Source organism: Papio anubis, chromosome 8 (genome assembly GCF_008728515.1).
Source record: "Papio anubis isolate 15944 chromosome 8, Panubis1.0, whole genome shotgun sequence".
NCBI lineage: Eukaryota > Metazoa > Chordata > Mammalia > Primates > Cercopithecidae > Papio > Papio anubis.
The window spans coordinates 69,175,197-69,193,494 of NC_044983.1; the positions used below are offsets into that span (position 1 = coordinate 69,175,197).

Below are 18,298 nucleotides of genomic sequence, written 5' to 3' on the forward strand. Positions count from 1 at the left end.
AAAGAAATAGTCTGCTGCCCATCAAAGATATCTGGAGACAAAAGGACAAAGTAAAATACATATAAAAAGAAAGAAGAGGGAAATTGCTACTGATGTCAATAATAAAATGAAAGTGGATCATTATTTGGTGACCTTAATAAAGAAAACCTTTGAATAGCACACTTTGAAAAGGCTATTTTGTCTCAGGTCTTTTTTACGCATATCCCAAGACCCATATAGTCAGTAGGACCTCCAGAAACTTTTCGTGTTCATGAAAGCCCAGAGGGTGAAGCAACCTACAGTGATATTAGCTTAAAAATGACTTCTAATAGCTTCCTACTAGCTACTACCAGATACAATAGCTTACTCAAAATGGAACTGATAATTTGGCACCGGGTTCTTCAATACTTGGCATTTCCCAAGGACTCCTGAGACAAAATTATCGATGACCACAGTCATTTTTTCTGAAGTGTTTCATGTGAAAGAGATACTAAGTTGTCACAAAATATTCATATTGCTATCAAAAATCAACACAAGTTGTAGATTGATTTTTCCTTCCTTTATTTTATAGACTTTAGGGACTATAGAGACTATACATTTCAAATGTATAGAGTATTTGAATATTTCAAAATAAGAGTTTTGGGGACACACCACTTAGGAAGCAGAGACAACACAGGGGTGTGGGAGCCTAGCTGTTAGGTCTCTCTCTGGCAGCTTACTTTTGCCACCTAGTGGGGGAGGCAGTTTCAGAGTCAGGTTTTATGTTTTGTATAAATAAGGTTATCTCCTTTAAGACCTAATGATCAGCTTATTTGAAAAAAAGCAAAAACAAAACAAACTTGTTTTTCCTAGTGAGGATTTTATATAGATTTTAAAGATAATCTTAAATAATTTCTCCAAATTGGTTTATTCTATGGCTATTGGTTTTCTTTCAAGCAGTTAGTATTCAAATTCAAGGTAAAAATAAAACCTTTGTGTACACATCTGTAATTTGTAACTATTCAAAAAAAAAAAAAAAAAAAAAAGGCCTTTTCCTGGTTTCCAGTTATTTTCTATCCCGTGACTTTGTAGTATCTCACAAGATCTATCTTTTGGCTCATCGTTGTTCTTTCTGCTTGTTCTATATCTTTATCCCTAATTTCTCACTGTGGCTACAATCTTCAGTCTTCAGTTATCTACCGAATCATCTCTGGAAGACATTTAATATGGCAAAAACCTAAGTCATCATCCTCCAAAAGGATCAAAAAATGGGCTTTCCTTTTGAGCCAGTGTGGCAGGCTTAATCAGAGCTAAAGTGCAGCCCAGGGCTAAAAATGGCAAAAGAGATTTTTTTAAGCAAGTAAAAATTAATAAAACAGTTAAGCAAAGGCACAATCAGAAGTCAGGATCAGTTTACTGGGCTGGGCAGAGAAAACACAGTGATCAAGAGAGGGTGGAGCAATAATAGTGAACAGGAATTGAGGTCAGGAACATGGGACATTTGAGGCAGGTCACAAAGTTAAAGCTAAAAAAATGGAAATAAGAAGAAAGAGAGGTTGGACAGAGTACCACAGCTCAAGTTCTGAGGCTTGAGTCCAAGAGGACCCCCTGAGACATGGAAGGTTTGGGCCTAAAACTGCATGGTGACATGTTTTTCCACTCTTTCTTCAAATTATAATAGCCCCTAGTTCCTATGGAGAGTCTGCTGAATTTCTTGAAGTTTCTGACCCAAATAAATTATTGCTTATGAAAATTTCCATGATCATGAATGACCTTATAATGGAAGCTTAGAAAGCTACTTCTTAACTGCTTTATTACGGTGTAACTGACATACCATAAGGTTTTTCTGATACGGTTTGTATGTCTGTCCCCTCCAAATCTCATGTTGAAATGTAATCCCCAGTGTTGGAAGTGAGGCCTGGCAGGAGGTAACTAGATCATGGGAGCAGATACCTCATGAATGGTGTAGCACCATCCCCCTGGTGGTAAGTGAGTTCTCACTCATCATATGAGATCTGGTTGTTTAAAAGTATCTGGCACCTCCTCCCTCTCTCTCGTTCCCATGCCCGCCATGTGACACGCCTGCTCCCACTTAGCCTTCCACCAGAATTGTAACCTTTCTAAGGCCTCATCAGAAGCCAAGCAGATGTTGGTGCCACCCTTGCTGTACAGCCTGCAGAACTATGAGCCAATGAAACCTCTTTTCTTTATAAATTACTCAGCCTCAGATATTTCTTTATAGCAATGCAAGAATGGGCTAACACATGTTCCATTGTGAGTAGTTTTAGTAAATTTAGAAACTTGTGCAAATGTCACCATAATCTAGTCTGAAAACATTTCTATCACCAGAAAAGTTCCCCTGTGCACGTCTGCAGTGAGCCCTTGCTCCTATTCCTAGTCCAAGGCAGCCATTGATCTGCTTTCTGTTTCTGAAGATACAGGCTTGCCTCAGAGACTTTACAGGTGAAGTTCCAGACCACTGCAATAGAGTGAATATTGCACAAAGCAAATCACACAACTTTTTTTGTTTCCCAGTGCATATAAAAGTTATGTTTACCTAGACTGCAGTCTATTAAGTGTGCAATAGCATAATGTCTAAAAAAAGTACATACTTTAATTTTAAAAGTTTATTGGAAAAAAATGCTAACAATCATCTGAGTCTTCAGAGTTATAATCTCTTCACTGGTGGAGGGTCTTGTATCAGTGTGGATGGCTGCTGACTGATCAGGATAGTGGTTGCTGAAGACTGGGGTGGCTATGGTTAAGTTCTTAAAATAAGACAACCATAAAATTTGCTGCATGGACTAACTCTTCCTTTCACAAAAAATTTCTCTATAGTACGCAATGCTGTTTGATAACATTTTACCCACAGTAGAAATGTCTTTAAAAATCAGAATCTATCCTCTCAAACCCTGCTGCTGTTTTATAAACTAAGTTTGTGTACTATTCTAAATCCTTTTTGTCATTTCAACACATTCATGGTATCTTCAGGAGTAGATTCCGTATGAAGAAACTACTTGAAGAAACTACTTGCTTTGCTTATCCATAAGAAGTTCAAGTTTCATGAGATTGCAGTAATTCAGTGCTATCTTCAGGTTCCATTTTTAATTCTGCTTCTCTTCCTATTTCTACCACATCAGTAGTTACTTCCCCCACTGAAGCCTTGAGCCCCCTCAGTCACCCATGGGGGTTGGAATCAACTTCTTCCAAATCCCTGCTAATGTTGATATGTTGACCTCCTCCCATGAACCACAAATGTATCTTAATGGCATACAGAATGGTGCATCCTTTCCAGAAGGCTTCCAATTTACTTTGTGTAGATCCATCAAAGGAATCACTATCTATGGAAGCCATAGTGTTACAAAATGCTTTTTTTTTTTTTTTTTTTAATTGACACAGAGTCTTGCTGTGTCACCCAGGCTGGAGTGCAGTGGTGCGATCTCAGCTCACTGCAAGCTCCGCCTCCCGGGTTCACGCCATTCTCCTGCCTCAGCCTCCCGAGTTGCTGGGACTACAGGCGCCCGCCACCACGCCCAGCTAATTTTTTGTATTTTTAGTAGAGATGGGGTTTCACTGTGTTAGCCAGGATGGTCTTGATCTCCTGACCTCGTGATCCACCCACCACGGCCTCCCAAAGTGCTGGGATTACAGGCTTGAGCCACCGCGCCTGGCCACAAAATGCATTTCTTAAATAATAAGACTTGAAAGTCAAAATTACTCCTTTACCCATGGGCTGCAGAATGAATGCTGTATTAGCAGGCATGAAAACAACATTCATCTCCTTGTACATCTCCATCATGGCTCTTGCATGACCAGGTATACTGTCAATGAGCAGACATCTTTTGAAAGAAGCCCTTTTTTCTGAGCGTATGGTCTCAACAGTGGGCTTAAAATACCTAGCAAACCGTGCTGTAAACAGATGAGCTGTCATTCAGGCTTTGCTGTTCCATTTCTCGAGCACAGGCAGGGCAGATTTAGCTTAATTCTTAAAGGCCCTAGGATTTTCAGGATGGGAAATGAGCACTGGTTTCAACTTGAAGTCATCAGGTGCATTCACCCCTAACGAGAGTCAGCCTGTCCTTTGAAGCTTTGAATTCAAGGATTGACTTCTCCTTTCTAGCTATGAAAATCCCAGATGGCATCTTCTTCCAATAGAAGGTTGTTTTGCCTCCACTGAAAACCTGTTTAGAGTAACTACCTTCTTCAATGATCTTAGCTAGATCTTCTGGATAACTTGCTGCAGCTTCTACATCAGCATTTGCTGCTTCACCTTACACTTTTATGTTATGGAGATGGCTTCTTTTCTTAAACCTCATGAACCAATTTCTGCTAGCTTCTTTCTTCCCTTCTGCAGATTTTTTGCCTCCCTCAGTCTTCATGGAATTGAAGAGAGTTTTGGTCTTGCTCTGGATTAGGCTTTGGCTTAAGAGAATGCTGTGGCTAGTTTGATCTTCTGTCCAGACCACTTGAACTTTCTCCACATCAGTCATAAGGCTGTTTTACTTTCTTATCATTTGTGTATTCACTGGAGTAGCACTTTTAATTTCCTTCAAGAGCTTTTCTTCTGCACCCACAACTTGGCTAACTATTTGGTGCAAGAGGCCTAGCTTTTGGCCTCTCTCAGCTTATGACATGCCTTTCTCACTAAGCTTAATTATTTCTAGCTGTTGATTTAAAGCAAGCAATATGAAACTCTTTCAGTTGAACACTTATAGGCTGTTGTAGGGTTATTAATTGGTCTCATTTCAATATTGTTGTGTCTCAGGGAATAGGGAGGCGTGAGGAGAGGGAGAGAGATGGGGGAATGGGTGGTCAGTGGAGCAGTGAGAACACATAAAATATTTATAAAGTTCACCATCTTATATGGGCATGATTCGTGGCACCCTAAAACAATTGCAATAGTAACATCAAAGATCACTGATCACAGATCACCATAACAGATACAATACTCATTAAAAAGTTTGAAATAGTTCAAGAATTATCAAAACATGACACAGAGACATGAAGTGAACACATGTTGTTGGAAAAATGGTGCCAATATACGCTCGACACAGGGTTGTCACAAACCTTCAACTGGTAAACAATGCACTGCCTACAAAGTACAATAAAACGAGCTATGCCTGTAATTTACCTTTTCTGGAAATTTCATATATATGTAATCATACAATATGTGGTCTCATGTCTATGTTTCATATAGCATGTTTTTGAAGTTCATCCATGTTGTAATATAGATGTAGTTCAAAATAGTGCAGTAGTTCTTTTTCATTGCTGAATAATATTCCATTATATGGATAAATGACATTTCGGTTACCCATTAACCAGTTGGTGGACATTTGAATTGTTTCCAGTTTTTGACTACTATGAATAATGCTGCTACTATTATTTATATACAAGTCTTCCTGTAAATATATGTTTATTTTTCTTCGGTAGATACTTCGAGTGAAATTGCTGGATCATGTGGTAAATTTACGTTTAACTTTTTAAAGAAACTGCCAAACTATTTTCCAAAATGGCTGTACATTCCTACCAGCAACCTATAAGCTTCCTATATAAAGTTTCTCCATATCATCACCAACATTTATTATAGTCTCTTTGAGTACAGTCATCTTAGTGGGGTATGAAATGGTATGTTATTGTGATTTCACTTTGCATTTCCCTGATGGCTAATGACATTCAGCATCTTCTCAGGTGCTTATTAGCCAACTGTATATTTTCTTTGGGTGAACTGTCTATTCATATCATCTATTCATTTTAATTGGGTTGTCTTCTAATTATTGAGATATAGGAGCTCTTTATATAAACTAAATACAATTCATTAATCAAATATATAATTTGTAAATACTTTCCTCTAATCTGTGGTGTTTATTTTTAAATATTTTATTTAAAATTTTTAAAAGCAGAGGGTCAGAAAACACCAGTGGCTGCCAGGGGTGGCGAAGAGAGTAACTGCGAGGGGGTAGAGGGAAATATTTTGGGTGATGCAGCTGTTTTATGTATTGATTATATAACTATGCATTTGTCAAAATTCACAGACTGGATATTAAAAAGGGTGATTACTGGGTGTAAATCATAACTTTTGTTTTTTAAGAGAAAGATAAAGAAAGGAGCCAAACATTTTCCTTATGTGAAAAAAAAAAATAGAGTTTATGGTTTTCTCTGGTAGATAGTAAAAACAATTACTGGGGAATTAAAGAACAGTAAGATGAGAGATATCTTCAATATACAATGGGTAAAAAAAATTAAGAACAATATGCTGATGCAGAGGAAATTTCTTTTTTGTATTTGAGTTGATAATTTGACTTGGAATTTTTCTCTTGGAATAAAACTGTTAGAAATGCTTATTTTTAAAATTTTCACAAAATTCTCAGGTAGTAAGCAAAGCATTAGAACAATAGAGGGCTCTACAACTAGTTCTATACAGCATTTTGGTGTAAAAATATGCGTAAGTCTTTAATAGGAAAGTAGATTTCTTTTTCTTTTTCTTTCTTTTTTATTTTTTTGAGACAGAGTTTCGCTCTTGTTGCCCAGACTGGAGAGCAATGGCATGATCTCGGCTCATGGCAACCTCCGCCTCCCAGGTTCAAGCGATTCTCCTGCCACAGCCTCCCGAATAGCTGGGATTACAGGCATGCACTACCACGCCTGGCTAATTTTGTATTTTTTTAAATAGAGATGGGGTTTCTCCAGGTTGGTCAGGCTGGTCTCGAACTCCCAGCCTCAGGTGATCCGCTCACCTCAGCCTCCCAAAGTGCTGGGATTATAGGTGTAAGCCACCACGCCCAGCTGGAAAGTATATTTCTTTACAGTAAAAAAATAATAATAATTGGACAAATAGTCAAATTTGTACAAATAGTACAATTTAAATGTAACACACTACCTATAAACTATGTATTTAGCTAAAACTAAATATAGTTGTTTACAAGAATTTCAAAATATACATATATGAATGTATGGATGTATTAGTCCGTTCTCACACTGCTAATAAAGACACACCCGAGACTGGGTAATTTATAAAGGAAACAGGTTTAACTGGCTCACAGTTCAGCATGATTGGGGAGGCCCCAGGAAACTTACAACCATGGCGGAAGGGGAAGCAAACACATGCTTCTTCACATAGCAGCACCAAGGAGAAGAATGAGTGCCCAGTGAAGGGGGAAGCCCCTAATAAATCCATTAGATCTCCTGAGAACTCACTCACATCATGAGAACAGGATGGGGGAAACTGTCCCCATGATTCAGTTATCTCCACCTGGTCCCTCCCACAACATTTGGGGATTATAGGAACTACAATTAAAGATGAGGTTTTGGTGCCAAGTCATATCAATGGATTTACACAACTGATATTTAGAAGCTCTTCAAATCTATTTGTAAATTTAAGAGTTAATTAGAATCATCCCTGCCTTGCAGTTTGGAGCTGCAGCAGGTCAACTGGCAGTGCCTGCCTAGGTGGGCAACGTTCTTGGTGACCACTGAATGTAGTGTGGGCTCATCAAAGAGAGGCTGCTCTCTGGGTTCCTTCCTCTTTGGCTACTTATGGTGTCGGTGCATGAGATACTCTATCTCATCTTTGAAGGGAAACAACCTACTGGACATCTGAAGAAGTGAGGAGACTAAATATGCAGTGTTGTGCTTACTTCTAAGCAATGGAGCTAATCCAGAAGTGTCCACACCAGGGTGATAAAGCACTTCTCTTTTGGTTTAGTGTTCACCCTCATCATCATCACTTTCACCGTCATAGTCATTCTACCCCTCCTCCTCATCTTCATCTTCCCTCCTTTCCTCTTTAAGAACTTTCAGGTATTTACTAGTGAAAACCTTCTTTGGCAATAATATACCTTCAAGAAACTGAAAAATTTCTGATTTCTCTGCTGTATTTGCTAATTTACTGTTAGTGCTTTCTTTTTTCCACTGCCATGACTATAGGAATAGGTGGTTTAGAGACTTAACAAAGAATTGTGTGGCCTTGACCAGGAGCACCTCCAGGTTGATGCACAACACTGTGGGGGAGCTCTTCATGATGACCGGATGTGGAACAGAGACAGCAAGAGGGACTGCTGCTCCCTGCACTTGTCTTTGCCCACAACCACGTCCCCCACTTTTCCGACCCTCCCATGTGGGTGGCAGCTGGTGCCCCACCATGAGATGGCTCTCAATTTTCATATTCTTAATAATGTTGTTAATGTACAAAAGTTTTAAATTTTGGTAAAGTCTGATTTAGCAATTTCTTCTTTTATGGATCATGATTTTGGTGTTGTATCTAAGAACCCTTCACCTAACCCAAGATTATGAACATTTCTCCTATGGTTCTTTGAGAAGTTTTACAGTTCTGGGTTTTACATTTAAGTTTATTACCTATTTTGAGTTAATTTTTGCACATGGTATGAGGTAAGGCTCCAAATTCATCTTTTTCATATGAGTATTTTATTTTCCCAGTACCCTCTGTTGAAAATATTATTCTTTCCTGATTAAATTTCCTTGGCACTTTTATTGAAAATTGATCAAAAAAATATAAAAGTTCATTTCTGGACTCTCAATTCTGTTTCATTGATCTACATGTCTATCCTTAATGCCGCTAAGTAGAGTACTGTAGTTTCGCAGTAAAACTTAAAATTCAGTAGTGTAAATATTTCAATTGTGTTCTTCCTTTTCAAAACTGTTTTAGCGATTCTGGTCTCTTTGCATTTCCATATACACTTTAGGATCAGCTTGTCAATTTCCATCCCCAAAAGCCTGCTGGGATTTTGATAGGGATTGTATTAAATCTATAGGTCAATTTAAGAGAAAGTGCCAACTTAACACTAACAGTTCATCTAATCCATGAACATTGAATACCTCTCATTTGTTTTAGATCTTTAATTTCTTTTAGCAATGTTTTATAGTTTTCCATGTGCAAGTCTTGCACCTCTGTGTTTAAACTGATTCTTAAGCATTTTATTTTTTTTGATGCTATTGTGAATGAAATGGTCTTAATTTCATTTTTGGATTTTTTCCCCAGTATATACAAATACAACAAATTTTTGTATATTCATCTGTAAATTATATCCTGTCTGTAACTGAACTTGTTTATTAGTTCTAATAGGGTGTGTGTGTGGGGGTGGGTGGGTATTTCTCGGATTTTCTACATACAGGATCATATCATCTGGAAATAAAGAACATTTTGCTTCTTCCTTCCAAAACTACCTGCTGATGTAGCCTGAAGTCCATGGGTGTGAGTTCTTCTGCCATCTTGAATCTGTTATTGAGTTACTCTAGTGATAATTTTTCATTTCGGTTACTGTACTTTTCAACTCCAGAATTTCCATTTGACTTTTTAAATAATTTATCCTGAGATTCTTTATTTGTTGAGCCATTGTTGTTATACTTTCCTTTAATCCTGGTTTTCTTTAATTCCTCGAATATATTTTAGCTGCTTTGAAGTATCTGTCTGCATAGCACATCTGAGCCCACTCAGAAACACTCAGTTTCCACTTCCACTCATTGCTTTTTCCCCCTAAGTATTGGCCACCCTTTTCTTTATTTAAATACCTTGTAATTTTTTAAGCTTGAATTTTAAGTACAATATTATACTAACTCTGAATTTTTATGTTCTTCCCTCAGGATTGTTGTTCTTGCTGTGGTTTTCTTTATTAACTTGCCTAAACTAAATCTGTGGAATCCATCTCCTTCAGAGTGCATGGCTGTTTGTCTCTACTTCATTTTTTAAAACTTATTTTTGTTTTTATTTTTAAGCCTGATTTCTTAGGGTTCACTCCCATGTCTGCAGAGCTTAGTGGTCAGTCAGTAATTAGTCAGTGGTTATGCTCAAATACCCTAAGCTAGTAAAGCTTTTATCCTCTGCCCATGGGTCTGTGGCTGGGTTGGGGGAGCCCATTAAAAACTCAAGCAGTTTTCAAGTCTGCCCTGGCATTTACTTTTTGCCACACCTTTTTGCATCTTCTCTGCATATGTGCAGATTTCACAGTCATCTAGGGTGTATAGGTAGCTTGAGTCCTCTCTGATATCTCCTGCTTGTGTTTGAAGTGTTTCAGTTAGTTTATCAAGGCTCCCTATCACTGTGCCATTTTCCCAAATCTCCCTGATAAATTTCTGGCTAGTCTGCTGATATACTGTTGGCCCCAACTAAGAATGTAACCTCAGGCTCACTGAGTAGCTAGCTAGCCTTTGTTTCTTACCAAGATGTCTACTGTTACTCATAATGTTGGTGGGCACAGGGCTTTCACGTTCCATTTCATATCAAGGAAGGGCACTCCATCAGTGAAGCTGATGGTTTTCATGGCCTTCTTTACCCTTGTAGAACTATTGTGCTGAGTCTGCAGGTGGGGGATGGAAGCACCCCCAGGCAGAAACACCACAAAATCGTAATTAACTTACTTGGAGCACTATAATTTGTCTATGAATAAATGCTTCTCAATTTGTTGAGTGTCTTTTATCGATTTCCAGAGTCCTAAATTTGCTGTTTTTGACAATTTTGTCTAGCTCTATTGTTGTTTTTTGGAAAGGGAATTTGTTCAGCTCTCACTCTGTTCTTTGGGTAGTCTACCTTTAGAACTATCAAGAGCTTTTTTTCACTCTTTCATACTCAGCTGGTCATCAAGGCCTGCTGATTTTTTCTCTGCAATGTCTCTTTGGGAGAGATGCTGCTTTCCTTGCCATTTTCAGAGTCACACCCATCAAGGTGATCAGTATCCATTCCTAAATTCCTATGATAGAAGCCTTCCTCCTCATCACACTCAGTTCTGCATCTGGCTGCTAGATTGATCTTACAGACACTGGCATAATCACATCCCTTGTTCCTGAATGAAGAATGGTTCTTTGTTGCAAAGAACATAAATTTCATACTGCTCAGCCTACCTTTCAAGAATGTATTCACCTGCCTTGATCTCATGTACAATCATTTATGTCTGGAGCTCCCACCAAGTTGAATTTTTCTATCCCCACATATTCTTTGTCAACTTCCATTTTTCTACCTTTTCTCATGCTGTTTCCCCTATGTGGAATGTCCTTATAATCTGCCTTTCAATTTTTGGTCCATTAACTCCTAAAAGAAGCTTAACCAGATTAATTCTTCTGTTTTTGATCATGCCTATACTCCATAGCTCTTCAGTGTGTATATGTAGATTCAATATGTAGATTTTTAAAACATTTCTGTCACAAAATTATATTGGTTTGCAATTGGTCCTCAATTGTTTTCTGTATATGTTTTATTTCTTTTTTTTTTTTTTTCCTTTTTAAGGATTTATTTTTAAGAACAGTTTTAGATTCACAGCAAAATTGAGTACAAGTTACAGAGACTTCTCATATAACCCTTGTCTCCAACTTTTAATTATATTCAATTTAGGACTTTCTTTATTTACAAAATAGAAGATACTTCTTAGCATCTAGTACAGTGGTGGACATGCAGCTGGCGGTTAAAACATGACTGTTGAATGAATAAAATGTTTCTTGATCTTCAATGAAAATTCTAAAAAATCTTTGAAAATGAACAATTTTGGATTTTTTTTCCTGAAGACCTTAACCCTTATATATACTTCTGAAAGCAGCAGTAGTATTAAAAATATTTAATAGTGTGCCATGAAAACTGAAAATAAAACTAGACAAGAAAACAGAGTTCTGAAAACTGCTGGGCCAAATAACAACCTATTAGTTCCTAGACCATGGGGAAGTCCCAGAGGTCCTGGACATGAGGCCATGATGGCAGAGAGTGAAGAATGAGATACTAGCTATTTGCCATGTGGAATGGAAGTATTTAAACATTTTAACAATTGGCACAGCAGTATCAGGGGACAGCCTGAATGGCAGTTCTACCAGCAAATAGACTGATACTCCCTGGATTTCATAATGGCTATAGAATATCTATAAAGTGGAATTCTGTCAACCTTCAGCAGTTTTGGATTTGGAGAGAAATATGAGAATAAGTCCCTGAAATGTAAAGTGCAGACAAGAACAGTCAGAAGCCAGAGTCAAGGATCAGTTAAACAGTACAAGATCACAGAGTACAAAAGTACCATAGGCAAGACAAACCAACAGTGGAGACCCTAGGTAAGTAACCAGAAGACAGAGTTCAAATTAAGTAGGTGGAACAAGTCAAACAGATAGTAAGGAAATTATAGGTGAGAATCCCAGCAAACAGTTGTCTAGGAATCAGAAATGCATGGATAAGGAGACTCTGACCTCAAGGCAACCTTCTCCCTGTGCTGAAAAAATTTCTCTTTTTTTTTTTTTTTGAGATAGGGTCTCACTCTGTCGCCCAGGCTGGAGTGCAGTGGTGGCTCACTGCAACCTCCACCTTCCAGGTCTTCAGCATATCTGTCTTTTAGAGTAAGAAATTTAAGTATGGGTCTAGATAGGGCACTGACTTCTTTTTTTTTTTGGAAACAGGGTCTCACTCTGTCACCCAGGTTGGAGTGCAGTGATGTGATCATGACTCATTGAAGCCTCAAACTCCCAGGCTCAAAGGATCCTCCCACCTCAGCCTCCTGAGTAGCTGGGAATGTACACACACACCACCACGCCCAACTAATTTTTTTGGTGTTTTTTGTAGAGATGAGGTTTTGCCATGTTGCCCAGGTTAGTTGCTAACTACTGGGCTCAAGCAATCTGCCTGCCTTGGCCTCCCAAAGTGCTGGGGTTACAGGCACAAGCCACCACGCCTGACCTTGAGCAATGACTCTTCTTACCAAACAGTAGAAACCCTGACCTAGGTTTGCTGGTAGCATTATCACTGTTTCATCTGTGAAGGGTAACAGAAGACTTTTTTTAATCACTACTTTGCCCTTAAAATTTAATTTCACATATGTTAAATATTTGGAGGTTTAAAAATACCTTCCAACTTCTTCCATCAGAGGATGCAAAAGAGAAGCCAATTAACTACAGGGTATTTAAAAAAATATGTAATCTAAAAAGGCATTCAGTGCCAACGTAGAAACAAAGAGAGCAGGCCAAATAACTATTAGCAATGAAAGAATAATATTGAAAATTTTGAAAAATAACCAGTAACTGATTTGTCTAAAAAGGAATTTTGGACATGGGGAGAGGCATGACTTAATTGAAGGTGTATTGCTAAGGGAGAGAAGGTTACCGCTTTTCAGTTTTAAATAGTGTAATAAATCATACACAACACCATAATTTAAGTTTATGAGGAAGGTAATACTCTTTAGGTTGTAAAAGTGACCTCCAGTGGGCAATAATGCTCTCAAATCCGTGGCCTAGGGAACTATATTCCATTGATCGTCACTTTAAAAAAGTCTATATAGGCAACAGTTTTCCACTATAACTTTCACATCTATTTAGCCAATTATATACATATGGTATTTATTGGTTTAATAATGTATCTGGTTTGATTCATTAGTAGTGAACTGTTAACAGAAAGGTTTTTAGAATATTTCCCCAAAGATCTTCAAATCAACATCAAACATAGAGGCATACAGAATAGTAGGAATAGTAAATTCCTAACTCAATATTTTTAATTTAGAGGGGACACTAAGAATTAGAATACTGAATTTAAAATGAAGAAACTCGCAGGCATGATGGCTCATGCCTGTAATCTCATCACTTTGGGAGCTTGAGGTGGAAGGATCAATTGAGCGCAGGAGTTCAAGACCAGACTGGGTAACTAAGAAAAGAAAAGAGAAGGAAAAAAAAAAGAAAAGAAATGAGCTTACTAGGTGTGCTGGCGTGTGCCTGTAGTCCCAGCAACTCAGGAGGCTGAAGTGGCAGGATTGCTTGTGCTCAGGAGTTTGAGGTTACAGTGAACTATGATTGTGCCACTTGCACTCCACTCTGGGCAACAGAGTGAGTTCTTGTCTCAATAAATAAATAAATAAATAAATAAAATTAAAATGAAGGAACTACTGATAAGGAGCATATATGCAGGTCCAAAACTGAACAAAACTTACTAGAAAATCTAGAAAACACTTTCGGTTCTATTTATAATTTATCTCCTATGAGATCATGAACATAAAATTATCTCCAGAGATAACCTATTATGAAACACCAAGCTACAGATAAACTGAGGCACAGATTAAATAACCACATTTTTAGTCTTTTTTAGTGTGAAAAGTTTGGTTTTTTTAATTCTAAAATTTCACACTTTTTGCCGATTAAAGTAGCTGTTATTCATCATTTCGGGAAAAAAAAAGTGGAAGAAGGAAAGAAGTAAGTTCATGGGTTTTGACTCTAGTCCAAAATTATTTTATAGCTCAAATTAATAAGTCACTTGTGTGCACAATATCATTGGATATATGCAACCTCTCAGAAATGTGGTCATGCTGTTCTAAGCATATATGAAATTGTAAGTCAGTTATAAAATACACAATATTCAATCTTCCCACTAGCTTCCCCTATAGCTCACTGTTGGTTCTGGAAACTGCTTATACATCTGAAATGAAAAAAGTGAAAGATCACTATGGAAATAGCAGAATATTCTTTATTATTTAAAAAAAGAAGTTCAGCTCAGAAGTGTTTCTAAATGGAATTTCAGCAAGGAGAGAAAGGTAACCTTGGCCATAGGCAAACATTCTTTTAACGCTCTGATAAATACTGATGAAGACAGACTTATTTATTACTCCTTCAGAAAATAAAATTGGTTTCCACTGTTGAGTAAATAAATTCACAATTCACAGTCAAATCTAATTGTGCTATCAAATGGGCATTATCAGAAAACTGGCTTCTTTCCAAAAGAGAATGGACTCTGAATAACCATGTTTAAGGCAATATTTGATACAAAATGCAGAAGGTGAATGCTTAAGGCTTCTTCCTTCTAATCCTAGGATTGAACTGGCAAACTTTACCTGTAAAAAGAGACAGTAAATATTTTAGGACTTGCAGGCAATAAGGTCTCTGTCATAACTACTCATATCTGTCGTCATAGTGTGAAAGTGGCCATAGGCAATACCAAAATAATGGTTGTGGTTGTGTCCCAGTAAAGCTGTATTTAGAGGCACTAAAATTCAGATTCCATATAATTTTCACATGTCACGAAATATTATTTTTCTTGTGATATTTTTCAGTCATTTCAAAATGTAAAAGCCATTCTTAGTTCAGGTCGTGGGCTGAATCTGACTCACAGGACATAGTTTACTGACTCTTGTTTTCATCCAGAGTCTATCTATTTTTAGTCTATTATTTAGATAGAATAATATCTATCCTGTGGTGAGAAGCTCCTGGTGACTTTTCCTGCTGTAATTTTTTTTGAAGATATGATTAAATTCCTTAGCTATAAAATACAATCTGTGCAAAAGGAAAATTGTGTATAATAAAGTTAAATGTTGGCAGAAGACATTTTAGTTCTAAAATCAAGGGACAAGTTTCAGAGGGAGGACACATTTTGAAATAAAAAAAAAAATCAACAAATACAAAAGCACTTTACCAAAGCAAACATTAAAGTTGATGTTCCTTTGTCATACACCTGTCTTAGCACTCTAATTCATAAAAAGTAAACAAAAATCAAGTTATATTTTGAATTTTGGCAGCTCCAGGACTTCCTGGAAGTTGCCAGCGGCAGTGATTAGACCCAATCTTTCCACACCCCACAGCACTCAGAGCAAGCAAAGCCGCTGAAGTTCAAAACCTGCACTGAATCTATTTCAAACAAAGAATGCCAGGACCCACTGCAGTGACCCCTAGGATGATGACATGGAATCTCTTGTTATGCAATGTCACTTAAGTATATCTTTCATATTAATAAAAAACTTTGTCTTGGTAAATTCTTGCTCAAACCTATGATGTCTCTTTAGATTCTGAGGAATGCAGTCATGAATGACATTATTCAGTGAATAGTGACTTGTACACTACATTGCTAGAATAAGGAGGCTGCCCCTGGTACTTGAAGAAAGTAATTTAGGACACCATGAAAAATGTACTCATATGCATAATAGGTTAGAACAATGAAAAGTTATAAACAGAGAAAAGAACTAATGGAGATATATGATGGATTCCTAAGGCCAATTACATGTATTTAGAGTATGTGAATACACCAAAATCAAGCTCTGGGATTCTTTCACAAAAAAATGTCCTTATAGGGCCACCACTGGAAAAAGCTTACTAGGCCATACATTCTATTTCTCTCACTAATTTTAAATGAATTCTACCAAATCTAAGTCATTCTGATTTTCTTAGAAATTCAATTACTCCCATCCTATAAGCATATATCAAGTGCCTCTTAAGTGCAAGAGCAGAAACACTGAGAATACTGAGGTAAGTAAGACTCTGTCCTGGACCTCAAGGAGATCACTGCCCAGTGGGGTAGATCAACATGAAGAGATCTTGGGAGACAGTCTGATAAGCTAACAATGGGATAATGTACAATGTACAGACATAGCACAAAGGAAGCATAGGTTTAACTCTCTCTTGGTTTTGGGAAGGCCTATTGACTGGAGTGACATCTTGGTTGAATCTAACAGAACAATTAAAATTCCCCTATGAGCAAGGAGAGAATGGGCCAGGCAGAGGGAACACACACGCAAAGGTACAGATAATAAGAGCATGAAATGGGTAACTCAGGACTGCTAGAGCATAAAGCGTGGGTATAAGTTAAGTACAGGGTCAATGGTAAAAGATGAGATTGGAGACACAGGCAAAGAACCAAATCACAATCTCTTGAGATTTTATCCTGTAGACTTGTGCCTCCAACACCCATGTGGCTACCGAGCACCTGAAATGTAATAGTTTTAAATCAGATGTATTAGAAGTATAAAATACATACCAGATTTCAAGTATGAAAGAATAGTATCTCAATAATCTTAAAAGTTGATTATATGTTGAGATGATATTTTAGATATATTGGGTTAAATAAAACGTATCATTACAATTAATTTAAACTGTTTCTTTTGACTTTTTAAAATGCGGCTACTAGAAGATTTAAAATTACATATGTGACACTTGATCCCTTTTGTAGTAGTCCTTGTGGTTGATTCCTCAACAACTACTTCACCCCAAGCATTTAAACCAGAAGTGGTTACTTCGCCTGCCAGCAACTGGTGTAGAAATGGGCACACGACCAACCCAACCGAGGCTTATAAATTGAGGGAAAGATAGCTGGAGGGGTTCCTGGTACAGATGTCTTTGCCCAGGACACAAGAGGATCAGCTCTCTCCTTCTGGATGTGGTTATACTGCACACAACACAGAGAACTCCTGTGGTCATCTTTCTGAGTCAGAGGATGAAGTGGAGGATGGCAGAGCTAAGAAATAGGAATAACCTGAGAACTTGCTGACATCATTGAGCTGCTTTATCAACAAACCCTGGAGCTCACCCTTCCTTTGCACTTCCTGTTATGTGAGATAATGAGGTTCGTTATTATTTAAGCCAGTATGAGTCAGGTTTTCTGTTACTTGTAGCCAAAAGCATCCTGGCTGATACACTCCATTAGACCATAATTACCTCAAGGGCAAGGGAGTACAGATACTATCACTTAAGACCGTCTCGTACTGCAAAAGTTCTGTACATAGTCTACAATCAATATGTTATTGTCGTGATAATACATGTTGGGGTAATATGTGGGAAGGCTTTCCCTTTCTTAGTTCTAAAATACCATTAGGCCTAAGACATTACAGCCTAATTACTCAGGCGAGGAGACTTTTAATTAATCAGAGAATAAACTACAAGCAGAACTTAATCAAAAATAGAATATCCATTAGATTTGTAAATTGTTACACTTCATAAATGTCCTTTCACCAAGAGGCCTGACTAGAATCCTAGTCAAAGCATACACATTCGAAACAATTCAGCTTAATTTTACTAATCTGTACATAAACCCTTAAAGGTGATTTAGCAAATATACAACTGCTAGAGTTTATACCTCATTATTCTGAGAATTAAGCAAAACAATGTATGGAGAGCCTAGCACAATATCTAGCATATGGTTCTTGCTTATTTTCCCTTGTAGAATTGGATTTTTATTCCAAATACAAATGGTTCCAAACTTACAATGATTCAACTTATGATTTTTTGACTTTAAAATGGTGATGCACATTCAGAAGGAACTGTATTTCCAATTTTGAACTTTTCCTGGGCTAGTAATATGCACACTGTACTCTCTTGAGATTCTGGGTGGCAGCAGCAAACTGCAGCTTCCAGTCAGCCCCTTGATAATGGCGAAAAACAGCTAATGAGGTGGGCTAGGCTAAACTATGATGTTCAGTAGGTTAGGTGCACTAAATGCATTTTCTACTTATAATATTTTCAATTTAGATGGGTTGAAGAGCATTTGTAATATATGAAATATGCAGTCATTTACTCTATGTGGTAATCTTGCTTTTATTGACTAAAAGTCAGATTACAGTAAATACTAATATACATATGTTAAAGTTCATTGACTAGTTAACGGTCAGTTAGGTGGTTG

At 37.5% G+C, this 18,298-nt stretch overlaps 1 protein-coding gene across 9 annotated transcripts in view; it reads right to left on the reverse strand.

Moving 5' to 3' along the window:
• Window positions 1-18,298, reverse strand: part of STAU2 (staufen double-stranded RNA binding protein 2) — a 333,041-nt gene that overhangs the window by 81,796 nt on the left and 232,947 nt on the right. For 2 of the 9 annotated variants that reach the window (XM_031669632.1, XM_031669628.1), the window contains one exon: window positions 14,370-14,747. The exons of the other annotated variants lie outside the window; for them this stretch is intronic. In XM_031669632.1, coding sequence (XP_031525492.1) covers window positions 14,598-14,747 — 150 coding nt within the window. In that variant the 3' untranslated portion in view covers window positions 14,370-14,597. Of the gene's footprint in view, window positions 1-14,369; window positions 14,748-18,298 lie in introns of those variants that run through there. 9 annotated transcript variants of the gene reach the window in all.